This window comes from Seriola lalandi, unplaced genomic scaffold (assembly GCF_002814215.2).
Source record: "Seriola lalandi dorsalis isolate HSWRI2012SDOR001 ecotype SW California unplaced genomic scaffold, Sedor1 jcf7180002054570, whole genome shotgun sequence".
NCBI classification, from domain to species: domain Eukaryota; kingdom Metazoa; phylum Chordata; class Actinopteri; order Carangiformes; family Carangidae; genus Seriola; species Seriola lalandi.
Genome location: NW_019525123.1, coordinates 583,501 through 606,194, shown reverse-complemented (window position 1 = coordinate 606,194; position 22,694 = coordinate 583,501). Strand labels below are relative to the sequence as shown.

Here is a 22,694-nt window from a genome sequence, read left to right as displayed (position 1 = left end):
TTGCTAATAACGACCATCCACTGAATAAGTAATGACCTTTCTAATTTCAGTTGACTCCTTAACCGTCTGGTTTGTATTATTCTGCCATTTCCTTTTGCTGCAGATAGATTCCTCCTTTCAAACTGTTTAGAGTCATTCCTCCTCTTTTATTTAGTTGGTTGTCTAACAGGTGATTGGATATGAAACGACTGGTCGATTTATCGAACTGTTGTGTGACAGAAAAGTATAATCTGTAGCTATTTTGATAATCAATTAATGGTTTCAGTCACTTTTTTTTAAGCAAATGCCAAACATTTGCACTTTCAAGCTTCTCAAATGTGAGGATTTGTTGCTTTTATTTGTAATATTTGATAATAACCTGAATGTTCTTGTGTTTTGGACTGTCTTAAATAATCACTAATGAATAAAACCATTAGTTGCAGCCCCATTGGTGACAATAGAGAAAATATACTGCTCTTTTTTTCCCATTACCTTAATGCAAATCAAAATTTCAGCATCTGAGGTCAAGTTAAAACACACTGTAAGGCCTAAAACATATTTGATCACAATTCCACACAGAAATCATAAAACATGAAGGAACAGCAAGAGAAAAGGAGCAGCAGGGTGGGATAACTGGTTTCCCATTAAAAGATACTGCCCCATTACTTTACAAAGACTTTATCGAAATACGACAAGATAAGACAAGAGGGTATGTGACCTTCAGCCATTAAACCATCCTGTTAATTGTCTAATAATAAAATGTTTTTATTGTGCAAAACCCTCTTCAGTATAATTGAATTTCTCTCTGCTTCCACTCACCTTATTTTCATTTCTGTCTTTTTTGCTGAGGCTGTGAATTCTCACCATTACTGGTTATATAATGATGGTATAGGATTGGTTTTTCCAGGATTGCCACTCCATCCCCACATCTGGCCATCCACCTCCCCACTCTTCTCCCTGCAAACTTTACATTTAAACCACTCTCATTACAGCGCAGATTACAGAAGCCTATTGGTCCTCATTAGCGCCCACTGATCCTTGGCTGGGCCCATGTCCTAACATCTTTTAATTAGCATTCTGGAAATCTAATCAATGTAATAACTCAGATTAATCTCCCCTTTTGCACTTATTTTCTCCCACTCTTTTATTCCACGATGTTCTTGGCTCGAAGGCTCAAAGACTGATAGAAAGTGGGCTGTTTGCTGAACCTGCCAGGTATGTGACATGAGGGCTGAGGAGACCTTGAAGTGCTCGTAGTTGAAGGGCAAACTGGATCACTGAAATATGTCTAAAAACTCAAAATGCATTTCTGAGATGTAATAATTATTGTGTATTTAAAAAAAAAAAAAAAAAAAAAAATGTCTTCAACTTTAAGTCGTCGCGTTGTGGAAGAACATGAACATGTCTTGTATCTGTTAGTGACAGATGTAGACCGAGAGCCGTGAGTTTTTCTCTAAATGCCCTGTAAAGCTCTCAGTCCCGAGCCAGAGCCTGTGGTGTGATATGAAGTGAAAGCCAAGGCGGGGTTTGGCACTGGACGGCCATTTTGTGTCTGGTCTGATGCGTGATTTCACTGGGTGTCACATTGGCTATATATCAGAGTCAGTGGTGGTGGCAAGTGAAGCTGCAGGTCTCATTAGAGCATGTTTACGGCAACAGTTGCAGGACAAGCACAGTAAACCAGGACCAACGTGAATTTTAAAGCCACGTTCACACAGGTTACGGTGTCAAAATGCATATTCTAGATTATGACATCACGTAGTTCCTGTGATGAATGTAACATCTTGAAAACACAGATGCCAATATTCATTTTACCAGCTTGTAAAAAAAAAAAGTAGGGAAGGACGGCTGCTATTAGGCCATTGTGACTAGCGTCCATGCGAGAGAAATCCAATCTCTGCCAGGCCGGTATTCACACACCTTTGTGTACAGTAAAGTGCTGTTTCTATGCCAGGTATCCAGGGCAGACATTTTGGCGCAGCTTTGGCAGGACAGACAAAGAAGCCAGGGTGTGATGGGACACAGACCTGCCATTTCCCAGCAGCACTGGCATGTCTCTCACTGTAGAATGATGAATGGTTACACACGCAAAGCCACACATTTGCCCATGCACCCGTATGAGACGCATAAACACATGCTCATGTGCACGCGCAAAAAAACATACAAGCAACCCTCCTGGTCAGGTCAACCAGGCTTTGGCATTACATCACACACACACACACACACACACACACACACACACACACACACAAGCACACAGTTGCACAAAGACAGACAGACAGACAGACAGACAGGCGTCCTTACTGTAGCGCTGCAATATTCAGAGCCAGGTGTAGGAGGAAGGGGGAATAAGGTTGTGTTTATTAGCTGCTCCCTTGGTGTTCTCTAAATTGCCTTGTTTGCTCGGCACAAGCACACAAACAGATGCTGTCCTCTCTGCTCTGGGTAATTCTCGGGGTCTCTGGGTATTTAGTGAAAGGCCTACCGTACCACACACACACACACACACACACTCTCTCACACACACACACACACGCGGCCTCATTTGTGCTCGTGCATACGGTCTCCGCATACAAACGCACACATCAGGCCAGAGCGACGTGAAAAACACATTTGCGTGCTAATTTTGCACTGACATTCAGGAGTACAGTCTGATTCACGCAGAGGAAGAAGACATTGTCTCTCCACATAAGTAACTGGAATACCCCCCATCTCGCAAACCTCACAGCCCTTAACCCTCTCAGCGACACAATTTCACTCTTATTAAGAAAATCTGCATTTAGGAGGGACCAATGCTATCAGTCGAAATTAATCTGCTTTGACTGATCCCTAATGTGACCACAGTCATCGAGTAATTATTGTCTGGATGGCTGTGCACCAGCCTCATAACCACTGTCCCCCTCCGTCCCTTCCCCCCCCCAAAAAGGGCTAGTATTGGTGTGTGAATCCCTATGCAGCGGGCTGGTTACAGTGGGTACGGCAGGCATGTCATTTAGCGCTTGATCAGTGATTCGTGATTAGCCTGCCCTGTATTATTGTGATTAACGTCCACCCAGTGGACGACTGTCCTGTTGTCACCAGTGATACCATCTGAGATCTTGAGACTCTGGGACGAGGGCCAGTAGCAGAACCTGGTAGTATGGGCGACACAAAGCTGCTCACTCCAATGATGGCCGCGTCTTCAAAATGCACACGCGGAAAACGCACACACTTCCACTTCTTTTCCCGTCACTCACAAAATCTCATGCATGTAACGAGTGCCGTGCTCTTTCCCCAGTGCAGCTATGTTTTGTCTGTGTGTCTGCTCCGATTAGTTAACCCACTACCTACTCCGCAGCGCGCGTGTTGTGCAGTGTTTCCATCAGGCTGTTTGCCTTGCGTCGCCGTATATGCTGAAATGCGAAACCGCATCTTTCCACAGTGCTCCGTTTCCCTCTCTCATCTCACACCTCCTCGACCAACAAAGTCGATTTGACCGTGGCTGATTATAGTAACGAAGGCAGTCCAAGAGAATATGCACTTTCTCACTGTACGTCAAATTAGATCAAAGCAAGGGGGGCCCCCACTGACCCCCGTCTCTTCTCCTCAGACGCAGAGGGAGCTTTTGAAAACAGGCCGGTGGACCAAACTGTGGCTGATGTCTCACTACTGCAACACACAGGATAAAGGAAGATAACCAAGGGAAATTAGGATCTCAGATTCAGAACTTGATCCTAGAGTGTGTCACAGAGAAAAACTAGAACCTAGGTCGAGGTGAAATAATTGGATTTATAGTGTTTGTGTTTTAGTGTGTGAGCTTTATGTAAAAATGCAGCATTTCAGAAGCAGAGAAGAGACTATTTCTCTGTCTGTGCATCTGCATCACCCTTTAAAAACAAATACATTGAGATATAATATCACTTTTTGGCTTTACTCTATTTTGCTTTCCCATTCCATGGCACCGCAAATTAAATTATGTTGAGTTAATGTTTTTTCAGAAATAAAAATAATTTTTATTGAGGAAGCTTTTTTTTTTCTTTTTTTTTTTTGCACCAGTCTCTGTATGTGTGTATCATTCCTTTGTAATTATTCACTTAAACTCAGACCCCCTTCTCATGGCTCTTGTGCATCCGCCGGTGGAAAAGAGTCAGTTTTGATTACAAAGTAAACGCTGCAGCATCAGACAGGGGGGTTACATGCTGATGTGCATTCTATCAGGATGATTTATGCAAATTATGCACATTATTCCCGCAGGAATCTCTCTTCTGAAAGTGCCAGGATAAATTGCCGGAAATTAGCCATAAAATTCACTGTGCAGGGAGTGTGAGGTGAAGGCCGCCGAGGAGCCAAGGACATTGGGCCGCCGTGGTTACGCTTGGCCTGGCCTGCCTCCCCCATGCTTGGCATTCATGGCTGTTAAAGACCTCTGCTCAGACAGATACACTGAAGCCTCGAGTAGCACTCAGCACATCAGGAAGATCAGCCAAGCAAGTGTTACACTAACGGCCGGGGTTTCATGCTCTAGTAACATGACAGATTTTCAGCAGAGGGAAGCAGATCGCCTGTTTTTTCTCTCCACATTTCAGATCGAAATCCACTTTATAAATTCTTCTACATTCCTAGAAAGGATGTGATTGATTATGATTCAGTCGCCTCAATGACCTCAAATCCAGTCAGTGTTATTGTTTTTTATGCCTTTTTCATGTCTGTTTTTATGCCTCTGTTTACAATATAGTCGACCTTGTTCATAGTACATCTTAATCTTCAGATTACATTCAGATCAGAAACCTGTCCAGCAATCAGGTAATGTACAGCATGTAAACAAGTAGTTGTCTGTATCACAGCGCACGATTTAAGCTGCATGAGACAGAAGCTTCTTTATGGCTTTACCCACAACCCTCTCTGTTGGTCAAGCCTTTCATTTGTCTCATGATCTGTGTGTGTGTATAAGGGGGAAACAAAGAGTGTGTGTGTGTGTGTGTGTGTGTGTGTGTGTGTATGAAAAGAGCAATGAGTGATTCACACTGTTATTGTGTCATCCTCATGTCTTTATATCAGTGCGGAAGCCAGAGTTAATGAACATCAGAGACTGGATCTGAAATCCATCTCGTCGTAGTTTTAATGAACCCTGAGAGGGTCGGGATCTGCATATTGATCAGGACGAGCGATCCCCTTCACGCACAGAAAGAAAACTGTACGAGAAAACACACGCACACACACGTCAATGTACAGACACAGTCAGACCAGATACAGAGATTCCAGCCAGTCCACGTTAGAAAGGTTGATTGTAAATTTGGCCCGTATCATTCCTTTGCTTTCATTTCAGTTTCCATCAACTGTAAAGCTGTGTCTGTGTATGAAGTTTTGTTGTGAATATGTGTCGTTTTTTTTCCTGTTCATATGAGCCATGGAGGCTGCTGGGTCACTGTGAGCGCTACATCCACTCTAATCAAACAGTAGCACATTATCTGAATGTTAAGGTCACACAAATGGAAAGTTCACAGCTGACTGAGGAGCCTTGAATACAACACAGTCTTTGTGTTTAGACAAAAATACACTAAAATTTTTTTTTTGTGTGTTGCTGAGACATTGTAATGTAAGGTCTATTTAATGATGTGAGATCAATTCGTAGTAGCATTATAGATATTTTGATCAAGTTGTTGGACCATTAAAGCAATTTCTGCGCATGCAAACTTCCAATTACAGAAAAAAACAACACAACTTGAAGTTCTCTTAAAACACAGCACCGTATAAAGATGTCAACAAATCAAATCAGTTCCCTCCCAACGGCATTCATAATTTGATTTATTTGGTCCAAATATTTGCACAATGAAAGCACTTTATTTCATTGCACCTGTTTTTGTTTTCTCAAATCCAGAGTGAAATGTTTTTGTGGGGGTAAAAGAAAAAAAAAATCTATGCAGCAATACAGCCCACTCTGTCCACAACAACACCACAAATTACTGCCCTCTGCCATGGCACATTTTAATCCCAGAGAAATAAAAGAACATCAGATTACGACACAAAGGCAGAGCCATCGGTAAACAGGGATTAGGGGATTTGGACTTTAATCTGATTAATATGGAGGCAGTTGGAATATTAGAGATGTTACTCAACAATTGTATTCCAGATGAGAGGATAATCACACATTACTACGTCATTTATTGTACCCAGTTAGAGCTTTCAGAGCTAAACACGCCACCATATGTTTACCTGACCTCAAGGCTGCCTCAGAGAAAAAAACATTCCCACTATAATGAATTAGGAGCTCATTAGGTAAGCAGGGAAAAATATAGTTAGAAATGTACAGGAAGTATGAGTGTTGTTAGTATTCCAGGAATGAAGGAATGAACTTCTTTATTCTCCAGATAAATAGTTAAAATGTCATATAATGAAGTTCAGAGAAGTTTTTCTTTCGGTTGATCAGGACATGCTGTGAGATTCTTTTTTTTTTTTTTTAAGTTACAGCCCTGTATCTCTAAACACAGTCACTGTAAACTATCACTATTATAATAATAATATTAAGTTAAGATTTATTGGTTTTTGAACATCACGCAAATATCAAACAGGGGACAGGGGAAGACATAGCTGTGACAGTACAACAGCAAAACAAACAAAAAAGGGAGGGGCCAGCAGCTTTAAAGATCAGCGTAGGTATTACAATGTGATGTTTTTACAGATAACGATAAGACGATAAGAGACAATGTTTAGAACCGAGTGTTTAGCGTAATTCAAAAAGTCAGCTATATTTTTCTTTTTTAAAGTGTTGCGTAACTCCCTTAAGAGCGTGGCTAGATGATTGTGGGCTTTTCCAGTTCAATAACATCACTCCAGTACAGTATCACAAAGGTTGCAGCCATATATTTGGTCTCGGTTAAGTAGCTATTCTTGCCTGAAATCCCAAAAAAGAGCAATCAAAAGATCTGGTTGTATCGGCTGTCCAAAAATAGCGTTTTAAAAATAAAGCTCCACAAATTTTATGACAATTTCACAACATATGAGCGAGGCAGGTATAAGAGCCATCTGCGCTTTGACATTAGAAATGTATCCAAGAGAAATGCAATTGATTGAAGCCCTAAAACTACATCAGGTTGTGCCTAATACAAACTGAAGTTGTAAGCACTCACATGACAATCCCAACAAAATATCTAATGAGGGATTCTGTAGGTTGGAAAGTTGCTCCTCTGGTTGAGGAATCGAATAAAAACAAAACATTCAAAGCTATGCTCGTATAAAGAACAGGAAAAAATAATGATACTTCCAACTGTAACTGCTTAAATCTGGAAGTAATTCCATCTGTTAATACCATTGTGCTATTGCTGATAGTAAAGTTTAAACATTTAAAAAGTTAATAGGTGTCTATTTAACCTAACCCGAACTGATGCCTTTAGTTGCGCACTTGTATTAGCCTGTGTTGTGTGTGCACAACACAAAGACAACATTATGCATTGCTATCTGTGCCCTGACAAAAGTGAATTACCACCAAGCAGTTGATTTGGTGCCTCAGCCAGTGCAGCACATATATCTTTATACACAGTGTATGACACAGCATGGATGAATCCATTGCCAGAGTTTTGCCTGTTACTGATATGAAGGGGACATTTCAATTCAACACACTTATGTATATTTTGACTTTCATGTTTATCATCCTTAGCATACATCACATCCGTGTTATGAATAGGCACCCTGCTGGCCCTTGATATGGTAAATTGGACATTTTATGGTTTATGAAAAGGGGTGGGGTTTTTTTTTATCTTCCACTTTTATTCATGAGCCCCGATTCTCGCTGTAAATGCCTTTAAGACAGATTCAGCTTTATTAGACTCATGAATAAAAACGATGTTGCCTATTATGACTACTGGCTGTGGTTGGTGGCCACTGGAGAAAGCTTGAGCCTCCTGGTTTTCTCGTTCCATGAGACTTTTGAGTGTTGTGTCCTTGCCCAGTCCAACCCACCAACATAACATTTCACAGACCCTTGTGTGTACATGACATTTCACCGAGCTTGTAACGATGGCAGAAATACCACTGAGTATCCCCACATCAAGACGAATATGATGAGTTTCAGTTGTGAAGGTCTTACTTCACCTAAATGTTGTCATCCCTGTGGTAGTTGTAAAAATGTGGCTTTGAACTGATTTTTGTGATGTGGTCTGTTTTCCTCTGGATGCTGTGTTCTGTTTTCCACACGCATATGGCTCTGTCTCACCCCTGGGGAATTTCCTCTTCTGGGCTAATGTGAATATTAGTATGGGTTAAATGCTCCAGTCATTTGTGCAATAATGCACATTGCCTAATTAATGTTTTTCTAAAGTCTCGGTTTCTAACAGCAGGAGAGAATAAGAGACATTTTTGTGATAAAACGTAAAATATGAGTCAAATCCTGAAGCAGGATGATACTCAACAAAAGTCACTGACAGGATTTTTATGCCAGAACTGTTTTGATATCTCCTGATTATTTCCATTCTTGATTAAGGGGCTGTTCTGTGAAGATTCAAGGCATTCAGGAGTGTGATGGGATTAAAGCGGACACTGTAATGACCCTGTTGTCGGAATGGTTCATCATACAGACAAAAAGCTGAGATTGGAGCCTGGTGAAAATCAGAACTACTGTTGTAAACTGAGATCACGTCGTCATTGTTCACTTTTATGAGGAAAGAGAGAGACCAATTTTGTTTTTGTTATTTTGTCTAAATTATTTTGAGAACATTGGTCGAATGTTCCTTTAATCAATTTTTTAATGGTTAGTTCTTATTATTTATTGTGTCATCTTAAAGTCAGTTAAAATCTTTGAAATTATATTTGGATAAATCTTAAATCGCTAAACTTTATTAAGTTTTAAGTGACTAAAACTTTCCATGTCGCCACATTTGATCTAAAAAAGATGTGCAGGAAAAACATAATAGCTGGTGATTCTTTTGCCTTCAGAAAATATTATAATATGCTTCAACAAATAATTCTTTTCACATCAACTGCCCACTTGCATAGTTAAAAAAAAAAAACACTCGTTACTGTATTGAATTTATGTGACTATTTGTTTCAACAGAGCTGTGAATCATCAGAGCAATCTTACAGGAGATACTCAGTGGTTTAAAATGTACAATAAATACGTGAAATATTTAATTGCATGTTTCCTTTAAAATCTATCGCCTCTGTCCATGGTGCTGAAGTCCCTAGAACCCACACACTCACTTTACTTTTTTATGTGACAAAGTGTTAAGAATTAGTAACTTACACCTCAGTAAAAATGCTGTTTTCTAGGATAAATTGATGATGAAAAATATCACTTAGATGGATGCTTTGAAATGTTTTTTGTCCAGCTTGCGTGCCTAATTGGAAACACAGTGTTCCCACTGTTTTGGCCTAAGAGTTTCAAGTGCTCACATCTAATTCAAAATGTCCACGTATTCAATGCTGCAGATTGAGCCCCGTGCAGTTGGTTTTTTTTTTTTTTTACTGTAATAATAAGACATTCCAGGAATATTTCTCACACTTGTGCTGTGTTTGTTGTGGACAGCAGAGAGAGGAGGACAAAGGGCGAGGCGGTGGGAGTGCAGCTGATGGCTGCGTTGTGATTAAAGACGCCAAATTACGGCAGTGAACAGTGTCATAATTACATTGCTTAATCACATTCTGGAGCTCTAATTGCCTTAACGACGTGTTTGATTATGTGAAGCCAGGTATTACAGTCGACAGTTTTCATACACACTTGTTTTCGAATTAACATATTATTACACACCGTCATGGAAATTGTTTTAATAATCACAATAAAGGTCGCCTGAGTTTTTTTTTTTTTCTTTTTCCTGGAGCACCAACATGTTCTTGCTGCTTCAAGGCAGTGCTCACCCTTGTCTGGCCTTTGCTCCCACTACTTGTAGACTTCTAGCTCAAGAAAAGAAAAGTTTCCGGTTTTAATGGAGCAGAAAATTATTGAACAAATCCTCCTCAGGTTTCCTGACACCTGATGAGAGTCCGAGACAAATACGATCCACAACACCCTCAGGAACGACGAAGGTCTAATTTTAGAACAATCACTTGTTACTATTAATGTTATTCATTTTTAGCTTGTTAACCCACAATCAAATGTCAAATTCAGGTTGAATTTTTAGTGAGTGTATTTATCAAACAAATAAAAGTTAAAGGCAGATTCCTCTAATTCCACTTCCACTATAGTCAGATGCAGATGAATAATCAGAAGTGTTTCTGTTGTTCAAAATATTTTAATAAAGCTTTTCAACACTGAAATACATACAAATGGCCCTCTTTGCTCATATAATAACTAAGGTATGTACAATAATCCACAGCTTGACCTGACAACGCGATTAATCTGAAGACCTCGATCATGTGAGAGAAGAAAAAGCTCCAAAAAACAGCAACTAAGGAAAAACTACAATGTGCAATGTAAGCAAAAATATCCCATATAAATATCCAAATTAATAAATTACAAAAGACACAGCGAAACACCTGATGAACCTTCATTCAGGTTTTCTAAATTTTTCTGAAATTTTATTATATTATAGTGCCCCCCCCCCACCAAAAAAAAAAAGAATTGTAATAGGCGTGCGCAACTTTTTAACAAGTGTCTGGATTAACACATAAATATCTGACTGATTAAACCACTTAACTTGTCACTTTGCCTTGTTCATGACATTCCACGTGCTCAATAGAAAAGTTCATGAAAACAGGCCTTGAACCAGTAAGCAAAAAAAAAAAAAAAAGTCTAAAATGTCTCTGAGGTGAATGAAAAGAAAAAAAAAATCGCAAATGAATGAGGAAGCAGCAGAAAGTGAGGTTGGACTAACTCTCCAGGAAGGTGTCCATCTATTCAAGTGAAAAGGTCGCAAGTTGTCAGGTCACCAAAATCTCCAAAAGGGTCTTAAACAGAGCAAGTGATCAACAACTCACTCGAGACTTGCAACCACTCTTACAGGCCTACTGGACTTGTGTTTGGTCTTCACTGTCATTCATACCAGCACTTTAAGGATGATTTATATACACAATCAAGTATTGTTTGAACAAAAACGCGTTTTGAATGCATTTAGGCTAAATATTATAAAAGTATTCATCGGCATTACTTTGTCTCTAGCCTACTGACTTCAACAACAGTGGCCTCGCAGGTTTTCCTCTCCAAAAGTGTTCTTAAAAGTGGTGTCTGTTCTCTCATGTGCTTCTCTGAGTCTTTGTCAGACGCAGTTAAGGCTTGTCAGTGCACTGTTTGCAGAGGCTGGAGGTGGCGTTGTTGAATAGGGCACATTTATCGGGGCAGGAGGACGCAGCCACTCCGGTGGGGAAGGGATATCCAGGCGGCTGCTCGTATGCGCCTAAGCCGGGAGCTGCGAGGGCAGTGGTGGCCGGTATCGAGGCAGCAGAGATGGCTTGGCCCTGGTTGAGATACGCCACTAGCCTCCTCATCTCCTCCAGCGCTTGCGCCTGCATGAGGATGTAGTTTTTGGCGAGCAGCAAAGTGGCAATTTTGGAGAGTTTCCGCACTGACGGGCTGTGCGCGTAGGGGATGACCGCTCTGAGCTCATCCAGCGCGTCGTTCAGATCGTGCATCCGTCGTCTTTCTCTGGCATTGATGTTTAGCCTCAGTAATTTCTGCTCTTTGGTTTTCTTACCTCCTTCTGTTTTCCCCGCGGCCACCGTCCGCCCGTCGGTCAGAAGGACCATGTCACACCTGCCGTCACTGTCATCGTCTTGGCTCTGCTCTCCGCCGCTGCTCTCCGCCGCCGAGGTCCTGTTGGCGCTCTCACCGTAGTTGACGCACAAAGATCCGGTCGGCAGACCCAGTGGCCCCCCTCTACCTCCTGCCAGAACACCCGGCTGAATCGGGTCTGGATCGGTCTGGTCAAAGCAGCTGATCGGTGACTGGCGGTCTCTGGCTGGTAGTTCAATGCCGGCCGACGATCTGAAAGGGTCCATTTTTTTCGTGGACACGGCGCTCAGAGTTTTGTGAAAAATGTCCGCTGCGCCGCCGTTCAAGTTCATCCTCCTGTCCATAGCCTTGTGGGTTCCGCGTTGTTGCAAGCTATGGTCCCTTCTGGAAACTCTTGACGCGTCTCTGGGAGTTTCTTCCCCTGTTCGTCCTCTACGAGTTTAGTTGTGTGTCAGCGGTGAAGTTGCAGGCTTGCTGGACTTGTCAGCTGAGGTGTGGAGACGAGGAGGAGACTCGTGTAATAAGTGCTGCTCCCTCCTGCCTCTCTCTCTCTGTCTGTCTGTGATTCACCTTCACTGAATCTCCACGATGGTCCTCGTTACGCACAAGACGCCTGAGTCTTTTTACATCATTATCTCGAGGCGGGTTATTAAAAAGGATTCGCCTATTGGGACAGAGACACCCTCTCCCCCTCTCACTCTCTACCCAATCAGGTTAACGTTTTAATTAATGGCATTTAAACGATGACAAACAATACCGCGTGCACTCAATCTCCCTCTATCTGCGTGTGTGTGTGTGTGTGTGTGTGTGTGTCTGTGTGAGTGATGGAGTCTCTTTATAACGGTGTTATGAGAAAGCCCTCTGATCATAAAATGGCCAGCTTCACTGATTTGCTTGTGTGACATTCACGTGTGTGTGTTTCAAGAGAAAAGTTTTAAATCAAAGCAACATTTGTCTTTAGTCAGTCTGTTATTTGATATTGGGAGACAATCATTTTGTTTCAGTCAGCACTTCAGATCATTTATATTCGTTTGTGAATTTTCTTTCTTTTGTCAGTCCCCTTTTTGAGTATGATACCAAACCTTCGCTTGAACTCAGAGAAAGACTGAGCTTATTGTTACCAAACTTGACAGGTGACTTACAAACTTGAGTTACAGACTTTTTAATTTTTTTTAAATTTTGCCCCCAAAAATGAACATGAATTTTTGTTTCACTGTTGTACTTGACATTTCAGCGACAGTATTAGTTTTCCCACTCTCACCAATATGATGGCTCATACTGCCATCTACTGGGTGGTATTTTGTAGTACACATGTAAAGGAAAGTCAAACGTCATTAGGGTCATCAACCAAGCTTTATCCAGCTTTTCATTTTAACCCCATTACCCGTTTGGCATGCCATCATTACCAGATGCATGTCGTAGTGTTAAACCCATTAACAGTCATAGGAGGAAATTATACTGAATCCAAATCTTCCATTTTAAGTAATAAAGCAGCACCTAACAGTTGTGAATTTGAATAATTCACTCAATATAAGCATGATAAAGCTTCACTGAAGTGCTGGTGCAAGAGGATCCAGAATGCTAGTGATGTTGTTGCACACGTCAAAAAGCATATTCTCTTTGTGAAGATGCTTGTAAATATTTAAGCCTGTGAAAACTGATGTATATAATGTCCTCTAACCAGATGATGACATCTGAAATTCGGCTTTAAACATCAAATTTATAACATAAAGCTGAACGTTTCCAACTGTGGACATGCAGTTTAGAAGACAGACATTTACCAGGCATGGAGACTCTAATGCAAAGTCTAAGGTCCAGTGTTTTTGAATCTTGACCTACCCTGAAGACTGAGAGTCAGGTTACTTCCGGGTTGTTTCTTTCAAGTCACCCAACAATCTGAGAGTGCAACTCCAAATGACTGGAGTACTCCTATAAGAGAATTCTAAAAGGTTTGGGGATAGATTGATTCATGGTGAACAGTTACTTTAGATTGACCAGGCAGTGGAGCCGTCCATGGTGCTGAACGTGCTGATGGTTCCAACCACCTGAGCTATTCTCCACTCCAGAGGAGTCATAGTTGAACTCAGGTATCTCTTAAGTTCATCATAGCCCAGGGAACTCAACAGAACACTAAGATTCAATGTGACCAACTCTGTAACCGGTTGCAATTGTGAACACAGTCTTGTTCCCCTCAGAAACTTTCAGGCTTTACACAAAAAGCCAATGCAGTAATTACTCTCCCTTAGAAGTCATTTGTAGACACTAACTGCAGTGCATTAGTGACAAACATCTCCCTCCATTTCCTATGAAGTTACCATGTCAAGTTACCATAGGAGTGTGCTGCCAACATAAAAGGTACCTTTAGCAGTGATACAATTGACCCCAGCCGTATGAAACGAGTGACTTAAGCATGGATTTCTTCACCCTTTGAGATGGTACTTTGGGAGCTACATAATGTGTAACTGGAATAGAACTTTATTGAAACGTCTGCACTGCCTCCTCCAATGTACCACCCACTGAAGATGACAAAGTTTGACAAAAGATTTGTTCCATTCTGTGAAACTATTGTATCGTGACAAATTAAGTCTATGTTTATAGACATCTTCAACTAATAGCTGTTGTATAACTTTTAATCAAGAGTTCACAACTTGTGACTTCAATTTACAGTTGAAAGAACATCTTAGCAAGTTTCTTCGTAACTGAAAAAATGTTTAAAAAATCTGGTCATTTAGAAAATCGCTCAATAAGAAACATTGTTGACTTATTATTTGTGATTTTAAGTCCTTTCTACTAAAAATTAAATAATCATCAACAATAATAAATTGGATTTTCTAATTTAATTCCAACACCCTCATGTATTGATTTCCAATGACATAGGCTACTGTAGGCATAGAAGGGTTACTGAATGGCCCTGCCGGGCACAGGCCCAGGGGCCCAACGTGTTTTCCAATGTTCCCCAACCCTGATGCGTTAAGAAAACTTTCCTCAAGAACTGTAGGGGAACATTTACTGGACACACACAGCAAACATTCCCAAACCCAAATTTGTTTGCTGGGAGCTGACATTTGTGGCTGGATAGTTATTCAATGAATACATAGAGACGCAAAACGACCAATTATAGACACAAAAGGCAAAACAACTACAAAGAAATGCTAAAAGTGGCTTCTGTTGGCGAAGGGTTAAGTTGCATACCACATAATCGCAGTGTCCATGGATAAATTCCTGGTGGTGGAATCTTTGTTGCATACCATACCCCCCTCTCTTCTCTGTTTTGTGTCTCTCTCTAGACTGTCAACTTATCAAATAAAGGCATAATGCCAAAAAAAAAAAAACTCTTAAAAGAGGGATGCAAAATCACCACAAAGAGAAGCAAATCAAAAGGAAGCAAAGAAATGTGTGTATTCAAGTTTAAGTGCTGTAATGTTTTTACCTTGCTGGAACCTTAATGTTCACATAAAAGAAATGTTTTGCAGCTGCATCACAAGCACTCAGGTCCGACACTTTGTTCTACACATTCAAGGTCAATGTTTTACCCCTTTTCAAGCATATTTCAATTAGCGTATGTTCAGTTCTCTCTGCTCAGGCTCCATGAGAGGCCATCAGGGGCAGCATACTTGAGGAGTTATGATCTAACGAGTGGCAGAGACAGTCGCTTTATCCTGAGACAGCAAGAGAACACCTTCATGGCCAATCAGGTCCAGCTAATGAGACAAGATGGGCCAGGACGGTGCCACAGCCATTACAGCCACAGTCCGTCAGCACTTTGGTAATAAAGAGACCATGAAGGCAAAACTGTGTAAGAAAAAAGAACAAGCATCAATTTAGGTTGTGATAAAAAAAAATGTAGACATAGGAGCATGTCGGGAAGTGCTCTAACTGCTCTAACCATGAATTAAACTTCCAAACTCACAATGGAATTTGTACTGTAAAGGTTGTCAGACTACACCATATGCACAGAGCCCAGCAAACACGTCAGAATAGTGTAGTGTCAGATCTTTGACCTGAATTGGCTGAACAGGATTTTGTTGCATGTTCATATTACCACCCTTGAAAGTAGACACTTACAGTAACTTCAAAAATTAATGAAGCACCAATGATGTCTAAAAATTAGAATCTAAATTTAAAAATATTTAATATACTAAATGCTTAAACAATATGACATTTCATTAGACTTTCACTGTCCATTATGCAGGTTTTCCTAAGTCAAACACTTATGTGACCAATTCTCAGTTTCCACCACAAGAGGGCAGTCAGTGACTTGTAATGGGAAGCCCAGTCCATGCTCCAGGAGCTGAGGGCAATGCAGGAGCAGGATGAACATGCTTTATGGCAGCCTTGTGGATTTCATTCAACTTTGAAGATTTTGGTTATCAGTGGAAGCCAGACTCTCAGGCTGTTGAGTCCTGATATGAAATTTCAATTTTGTCATGTGGTGCTCTACATCGAGACCCACCAGTGTACAATATTCATGACATGGCATGCAGGACTGATCTATTTATTCTTCAGGCAACCAAGTTGCAGCTTCATCTTTAAAAAGTCAGCTTCAACATTTAGATGGTCAGGGTCAGTTGAAATAATTACATTGTTGTGGTTGTTAATCAGTGTCTTTTATTTATCATTGTAATTATTAGAATTGTAGCACTTGATCATAGTCATTGTGGACTGATGAGTTTTCTTTTTTTTTTCTTTTTGGAGCCTCTATATTTAGAGCTGTGAATCTCTTAACTTAATTATTTTGGGATACAGCTGAACTCTTCACCCTGTTGTTCCAGCATTGATTGTTTTTTTTCTACTCATTGCTTATTTGAAGGATTTAGGGAAATAAAAAATAATGAGAAGGTGAAATGATTGGATAAATCCCCCACCCCCACATCAGGCCCTTCTTCCATCCATTCGTCACTCCTCTTGTCATTCTCAGCGATGATATGCACAAACCCATGTCATAAATCAAGATCTGATTATTGTCTGCTGTCAAAGCTAAATGGAACCTGTGTCTTTCTCCATGTAATGCAAAGAAACGTGCAGTGTTGGGTGACAACACAAATGCAATGAATTTAAAAAAAAAAAAACTTACATAGCTTAGATGGTGAGAAGTATAGTTTCAATATCTTATCACAATTTCTCTTGTTGTGTATCAAACTCTCGCCTCCATCATGGACTGATGGTGAGTGCGGCGCCCATCTACGCCACTAGGTGACAGACTAAGACAGGAAGACGTTATTTCTCCCGGCGCAAATGCCATAAGACTCTTACAGCTACTGAACTCTATTCATCAGTTTTTTGTTGGACAACATTTCCAACCCTCTTTATATTAATTTAATCGGCCATTTGAGTTCGTATCCGTAGAGTTCCTCAGTCCAGCTCCTCATTTACATTCCATATTGGCCCCGTTCTTATGGAAATTAATATGCAGATCAAATAAATCATAATTTATTATCCTTGTCGTGCAGGGGCTTTTTAGGTTATTGCAAGAAGGCGGAAATGGATCTGCTTCACTGCGAACACGACCATTTTAACAAGTCATTTTTCCTCGAGCAAGAGGGAGAAAAAAACTGATCTGCCAGAACAAGATGTTCACTTGTTTCCACAGGAGATCTGCTCAACTGTCGAATCAAGCGACAATAATTTAGATTTAATCAGAGGAGAGCTTCTATTTTATTATTTGGCTGTGTTAGTGTAAAAAAAAACTGAACCAAGCTTAACCGCAGTGGAAGCAGATACATCACTGTCACTCCGTTTGCAGATTTCCCCACCACTTTAATTTTAGAAAATAAGCTCTTAAGTAGAACTGCTAGATGCAATGACTGCTCTACAGTACATGTTTTTCTTCTATCTTCTAACATCCTCGCTTGTGTGTGTGTGTGCGTGTGTGTCTGTGAGTGGTGTGTGTGTGTCTGTGTTTTTATGTCGGGGAGCCGGGCTACATTCCTGCACTACAGTAAAATAGTCGAGCTATTTCTGCCTCTGCGCTGCAGACGAGTGAAACAAAAGGCTGATCGGTGGTGCGTAAATTTCAGCACCACAGAAGGTGGACAGCGCTCCCAGGCAGCCTGTGTGTAGATGGACAGCTCCCACCGACACACACATACACACACACACACACACACACGTACACACTGGAGCCATCACACGGATGTTCACATGAAAAACCAGATCTTTAAAAATCATTGTGTGTATTTGTTTTATTTTCTTGAAGGGGGGAGGAAACAGTACATAATTAATACGTTACAGTTTGAAACGACAGAAGCAAACCTTCACTGTGAGAGCGACACCAAGAGTGTTTTTCAAAATGTCAACAGTAAAAAGAGGTGCTGTGTTTCTTGGTTTTGTAGACATCTGAAGAAAGAGGGATCATCTCTTGGCATTCACCGCGTGCCTTAATTGTAAGACATTAAATCAAGGTCCGCTGTGAACACGGAGAGACACAACCCGCTCGTCTCTGTGTGTGTGTGTGCGCATGTGTGTGTGTGCCCGTCCACCAGCTGCATTCACTCTACTGTAGGAAACGGGCAGACAGCTGGAACCTTTCCCTGAAAGCTGTTATTATAAATATCAAATTATTCTGCAGCCTGTGAGGCCTGTGTTGTGTGACTAAAAACTGTACTGGGGTGACAAGTTTGGCCAAAAATGGAAATTAAAAAAAATCCCAAGCATCTCACAGGGTCCAAAGAGATCAAATCCTCTCCCGGTTGTGGTGCAGGCCTACCTTTATATTGTTAAAAAAAAACAAAAAAAAACATTCAATTGGAGAAAATGAGGTTAAGATATAGGTATGACTTAATATAAAAAATAATGCCAGCAGGTAGTTTTGCGGGCAAAATGATCAGCATACGTCCCAGGCCGCTATTGCAGGCGAAAAAGGACTCCGTTTGATCTGTGTCCGTCGACTGCTTTGTCCAAAACTGCAGAAAGCATAAAAGTCCTCCATTATCCCATAATGCACCTACAAAAAAGAAAACACAAAAATGCGTCATGAACTTCACAGGCTATAGGACTGCAGGTGACACAATCTCATATTCCACATTGACCTGTTTAAAACCAGCTGGCATCCACGAAACAGAAAAAAAAGTCACTGTCCACGTCCAAAATATTGATTTTCCTATAGTCACATAACGCACGCAGTTTTTTTTCTCCCACATACACACAAACACACACCAGCCTGCAGCCTACTTGCGGGTCACACGGTAAAACTGCCGCAAATCGCAAATGGGGCAGCTGAAGAGCCTTGGTAAACTGCGGGTGTCCTGAACGCAGCGGTGCTCTATGTTATACCCTATATGCGTCCACGCGCGCGTTTCTCCCCCAGCAGCAAAGTGACCGGACAGCGACACGAGCTGTGCAGCGCGAGCCCAGCACCAACACCGCCTAAATGGTACTGATCTCTCTCCGTCCGGTCTTTTCCTCTGACTTTGGGATTAATGGTGCTCCAGCCAAACAAATGAGGCATCTGCCTTCAGCACAAGAGGATTGGGACGAGGGGGGGTTGGGGAGGGGGGGGTGCTGACGTCACCGGGCAAACAGATGTTCCTCTATATTACCCAGCGTCCTCCTGCTGGATCACTACCCTGTGTCCTTGAAACTAGGAGGGAAATTGACGACTTCCCATTCGGAGTATTAACGTTTATCGCCGAAATGTGTTAATAGTTCTGCAGTTGACTGGTGAACTGTCTCTCTTTCTGTGTGTGTGTGTGTGTGTGTGTGTGTGTGTGTGTGTGTGTGTGTGTGTGTGTGTGTGTGTGTGTTCGCGCGCGCGCGCGCGCGTCTGTAGCCTACGTACGGGCCGAGGCAGAGGAAATGCCAACAATGGCCCCGCAAATTGTGAAGCCCTAAATCTGGCATTGGCTGTGAACGGTTATGCAACATTGCACTATTCAAAAAAAAAAAAAAAAAGAGAACACACGTGTACGTACACTCACACAAATAGACTCACACTCATGCACGGGCATGCGCACATGCACCCTCCCCTGCACACACTTAGACACACACACAGGGATGAGGGAGGGATGCTCGTGTCATCCTGAGCCTGCTGGTTTGATGTGAGTGCACAAATACTGTATTTTGCTCAATGTGATGAACTGCAACTCTTTTTTTTTCTATCCTTGAAATAAGAGTTTCAGTAAATGACAGTAAATGAGACTAAAACACACTAAACTGATGGACTGTGCTCCATCTGTCATGATGGGATTATATAACGTGCATACTAAGTGTGATGGCAAAGTGCAGTACATTCTGTGCTTAGAGATGTATTTAGGCTAAATTACTTTCATACTAATTGCCTTATTGTATGGGGGACTGACACAGATCCTGATCCGCCGAGATCAATGTAATTCTAATCCAGTTTAATCTGCAGTGATTCAGACTAGAGAGAACCTATTGATTTGCATATCTACTAATGCAGTCTAAAAACTGCTTCAATGAAAATGAAGTCAATGCTGTCTAATCACAATTAGGACGCGCATACCTGCCTTCCAATCTGAGCCTGACGGAGCTCCTGAGCTCACCAGAACTGGGGCCAATTCTGCCTCTGACAGCCCATGTTTAACCATTAAAGAGCAGAAATCCACCGCGTGAAAAGCAGAGCAGTGTAAATGAAGAGGCGCAGGCTCGTACATATGGTAATTGCAATGCATTACCCACTCGCTAGAATCGAGAGGAGAGGGGATGCAGAAACAAAGGGAATCGCCATTTTAGACGGAAACGTCCCCATCCCCTGAAAACCGGGCGAGATCTCGTATCGGCCATCGTTTGGAGCTACATCACGGGGCTTGTCAGCGCATCACCATATTCCGGGTCCCTCTATGAATCGGTGCCACCGACAGGAACACGACCCCTATTGTCCTTAAGCACCGCGCAATGAACAAACGACGTGGCTCAGAAACGCACCGTCCCCTTTATCCTTCTTATTGATTATGCAAACGTCGGTTTGCTTGTTCTCTCCTGTCGCCGCTTTTTGTTACAGCCCTCTGCCCTAAAGTGGTTTGTTCCCTATAGCTCGCAATAACAATGGCAAGTGCAACGTGCATGGGGAAGCGTACAGGACCGTTATCCACCTATAGACACAAAATGATCACAATTCTCCTTTAACCTACTGAAACAGGCCTGAACGTTTCACCAACGGTTGAAGCGAAATATAATTCTAACTGGTGAAAATCAAAGGCTCGAACATGAAGCAAACGCAGACATAAGATACTCACCATGATATGGTCCACGCCATATGGTGGTACACCGCGCTCTGCTAATATGTATCCGTGCTCTGCTGTTTTTTTTTTTTTTTTTCACTTCACTCTAGCTTTGTTACTTCACTGCAGATCTTTACATCATGGAGGCAGTCGCTTGTATTCCCGGTTCCTTTCGGCGTAGCGGTGGACAAGCAAAGACTCCGTTTGGCGAGAAGCTGATACTACCAATGAGAGCGATGCTGTAGCCTCTGCAAAGCATGGCTGCGCTTTCTCGCTTTTTTTTCAAAAGAGGGCAGGTCGTTCTGTGCATTACAATGAGTAAAATCTCTCTCTCTCTCTCTTTTTCCTCTCTCTCTCTCTCCTCACATGCACACGCGCACACACAAGCATTTATACATACAAATGCGCGCTCACTCACACTGACACGCAAATATATCCTATGCGCGCTCTGGAAAATCCGAAGTATTTTTATCATTTTTATTCTTTTTTTCTTTTTTTTATTGTTATTTTCATGCATGTTGTTAAACTGCCGTCCAGTGAGCAGTGAAACACCACAGCAAGTGCAGGTCTGCTGTAGTTTATATGTGCAGCAATAACTATTCTATAATCTAGCGGAGCTCTACATTAGGATAATATGTGCAGTAGATTCGTCGCCTTACCGGGCCACAATTAATCATGTTTAATGCCGTTTGTCTTGAAAGGTCCATTAGTGCGTTGCAGTATCAAGCACCAGGACGCTGGATTACAACTCAGTTTCTATAGATTGTGTTAGTCCTATTGTATGAAAAGCCTGCCCAGATAAACTGAGCGGTCCTGTGCACTATTAGTGAGGAAAACATGTGTTTCTGTTTGGTTTGCGGTGTGTTAACAGGCCTGACGATGCAGATACTTCAAACCTCTCACTGTTTGGCGGTAAAAAAAAATAGGTTAAACATTTTCTTCTCGCATTTGTATTTCTGTCCGCACACTTCTCTTGACATTTAGGCTCCTTCTGCTTCACCGGTTTTAACATGCAAGAGGACTGAGGCTGTGCAGTTTAGGGAGTCTTGCTTGGGCGTTCAACATTGAGGCAGTAATTGATTGAAGCAAGTGGCAGTCCTGCACTGCTCGTTTGTATCCCCTTCACTTCCTGCAGTGACTGACTCCCAGGCAAAGATCCAATCTAAACCAGGGCCCCATGGATGATGTCATTTGAGTAACCTCACTCACCCTGTAGTCAAGGCGGAACACGCGGGCCTGCTAATGCCTACTTACCTCCAACCTATTAATATATATCTGATTCCAGCATTAGAAATAGCCTGTAGGTGTTATTCACGGTCTACTTTTTTCCGAGTCCTCTCCTTCTGTCATCTCATCCTCTGCGCATCCCATTGTCTCTTTCACAGTTTCACTCTGTTACTGTTTTATTGTTTCACTCTGTTACAGTTTTGGCCTTTGACGGCTGCAAGAACCCAGTCAGTGCAATGATGCAACGTCGGCGTGTGATGCAACGTGGGTGAACATACCACTAACAGCGTTAACGTTTTGTCAACATTGTTATTCTTCATTTAAAGGGGTTAGAGAGAAAGTCTGCCGGGGTTTGCATCAGGCTACATATAGAGGGAAGTTTGAAAGCTGCTTTTTCTCTGGCAGAGAGGGGGGTAAAGCTATTGTTCCCGCTGAAACAATGGGAGCTGCGGGGCGACATGCAGCGGTGCGCACATGAATGGCAGGGCTCTGGGATGTGTGTGGGTCAGTGGCCCGGGGTCTCCGTCCCAAAGCCTCTTTCCCAGCGCCTCACAATGAACCTGCACAAGGTCGGGGCTCCTAGGGGTCACAGGCCACCCCCTTTTGTCCCGCACTTCAAAACACATAAACATTTATTAATCAAGGGGCAGCCACTGTTGGAAAAAAACAGGGGT

At 41.9% G+C, this 22,694-nt stretch overlaps 1 protein-coding gene and 1 long non-coding RNA gene across 2 annotated transcripts; both read right to left on the bottom strand.

The window, feature by feature from the left end:
• Positions 1-10,165: 10,165 nt before the first annotated feature.
• bhlhe22 (basic helix-loop-helix family, member e22) lies at positions 10,166-12,198 on the bottom strand. Its single transcript, XM_023416860.2, has one exon. The coding sequence runs from the start codon at positions 11,956-11,958 to the stop codon at positions 11,152-11,154; it is 807 nt and encodes a 268-aa protein (XP_023272628.1). The 5' UTR covers positions 11,959-12,198; the 3' UTR covers positions 10,166-11,151.
• A 5,580-nt stretch (positions 12,199-17,778) lies between these two features.
• Positions 17,779-21,044, bottom strand: LOC111662980 (uncharacterized). The gene is made up of 2 exons (XR_002761355.1): positions 20,809-21,044; positions 17,779-18,557 (listed from the first exon to the last, which is right to left on the bottom strand). It is a non-coding gene; the product is annotated as an uncharacterized LOC111662980 (long non-coding RNA).
• Positions 21,045-22,694: the final 1,650 nt, after the last annotated feature.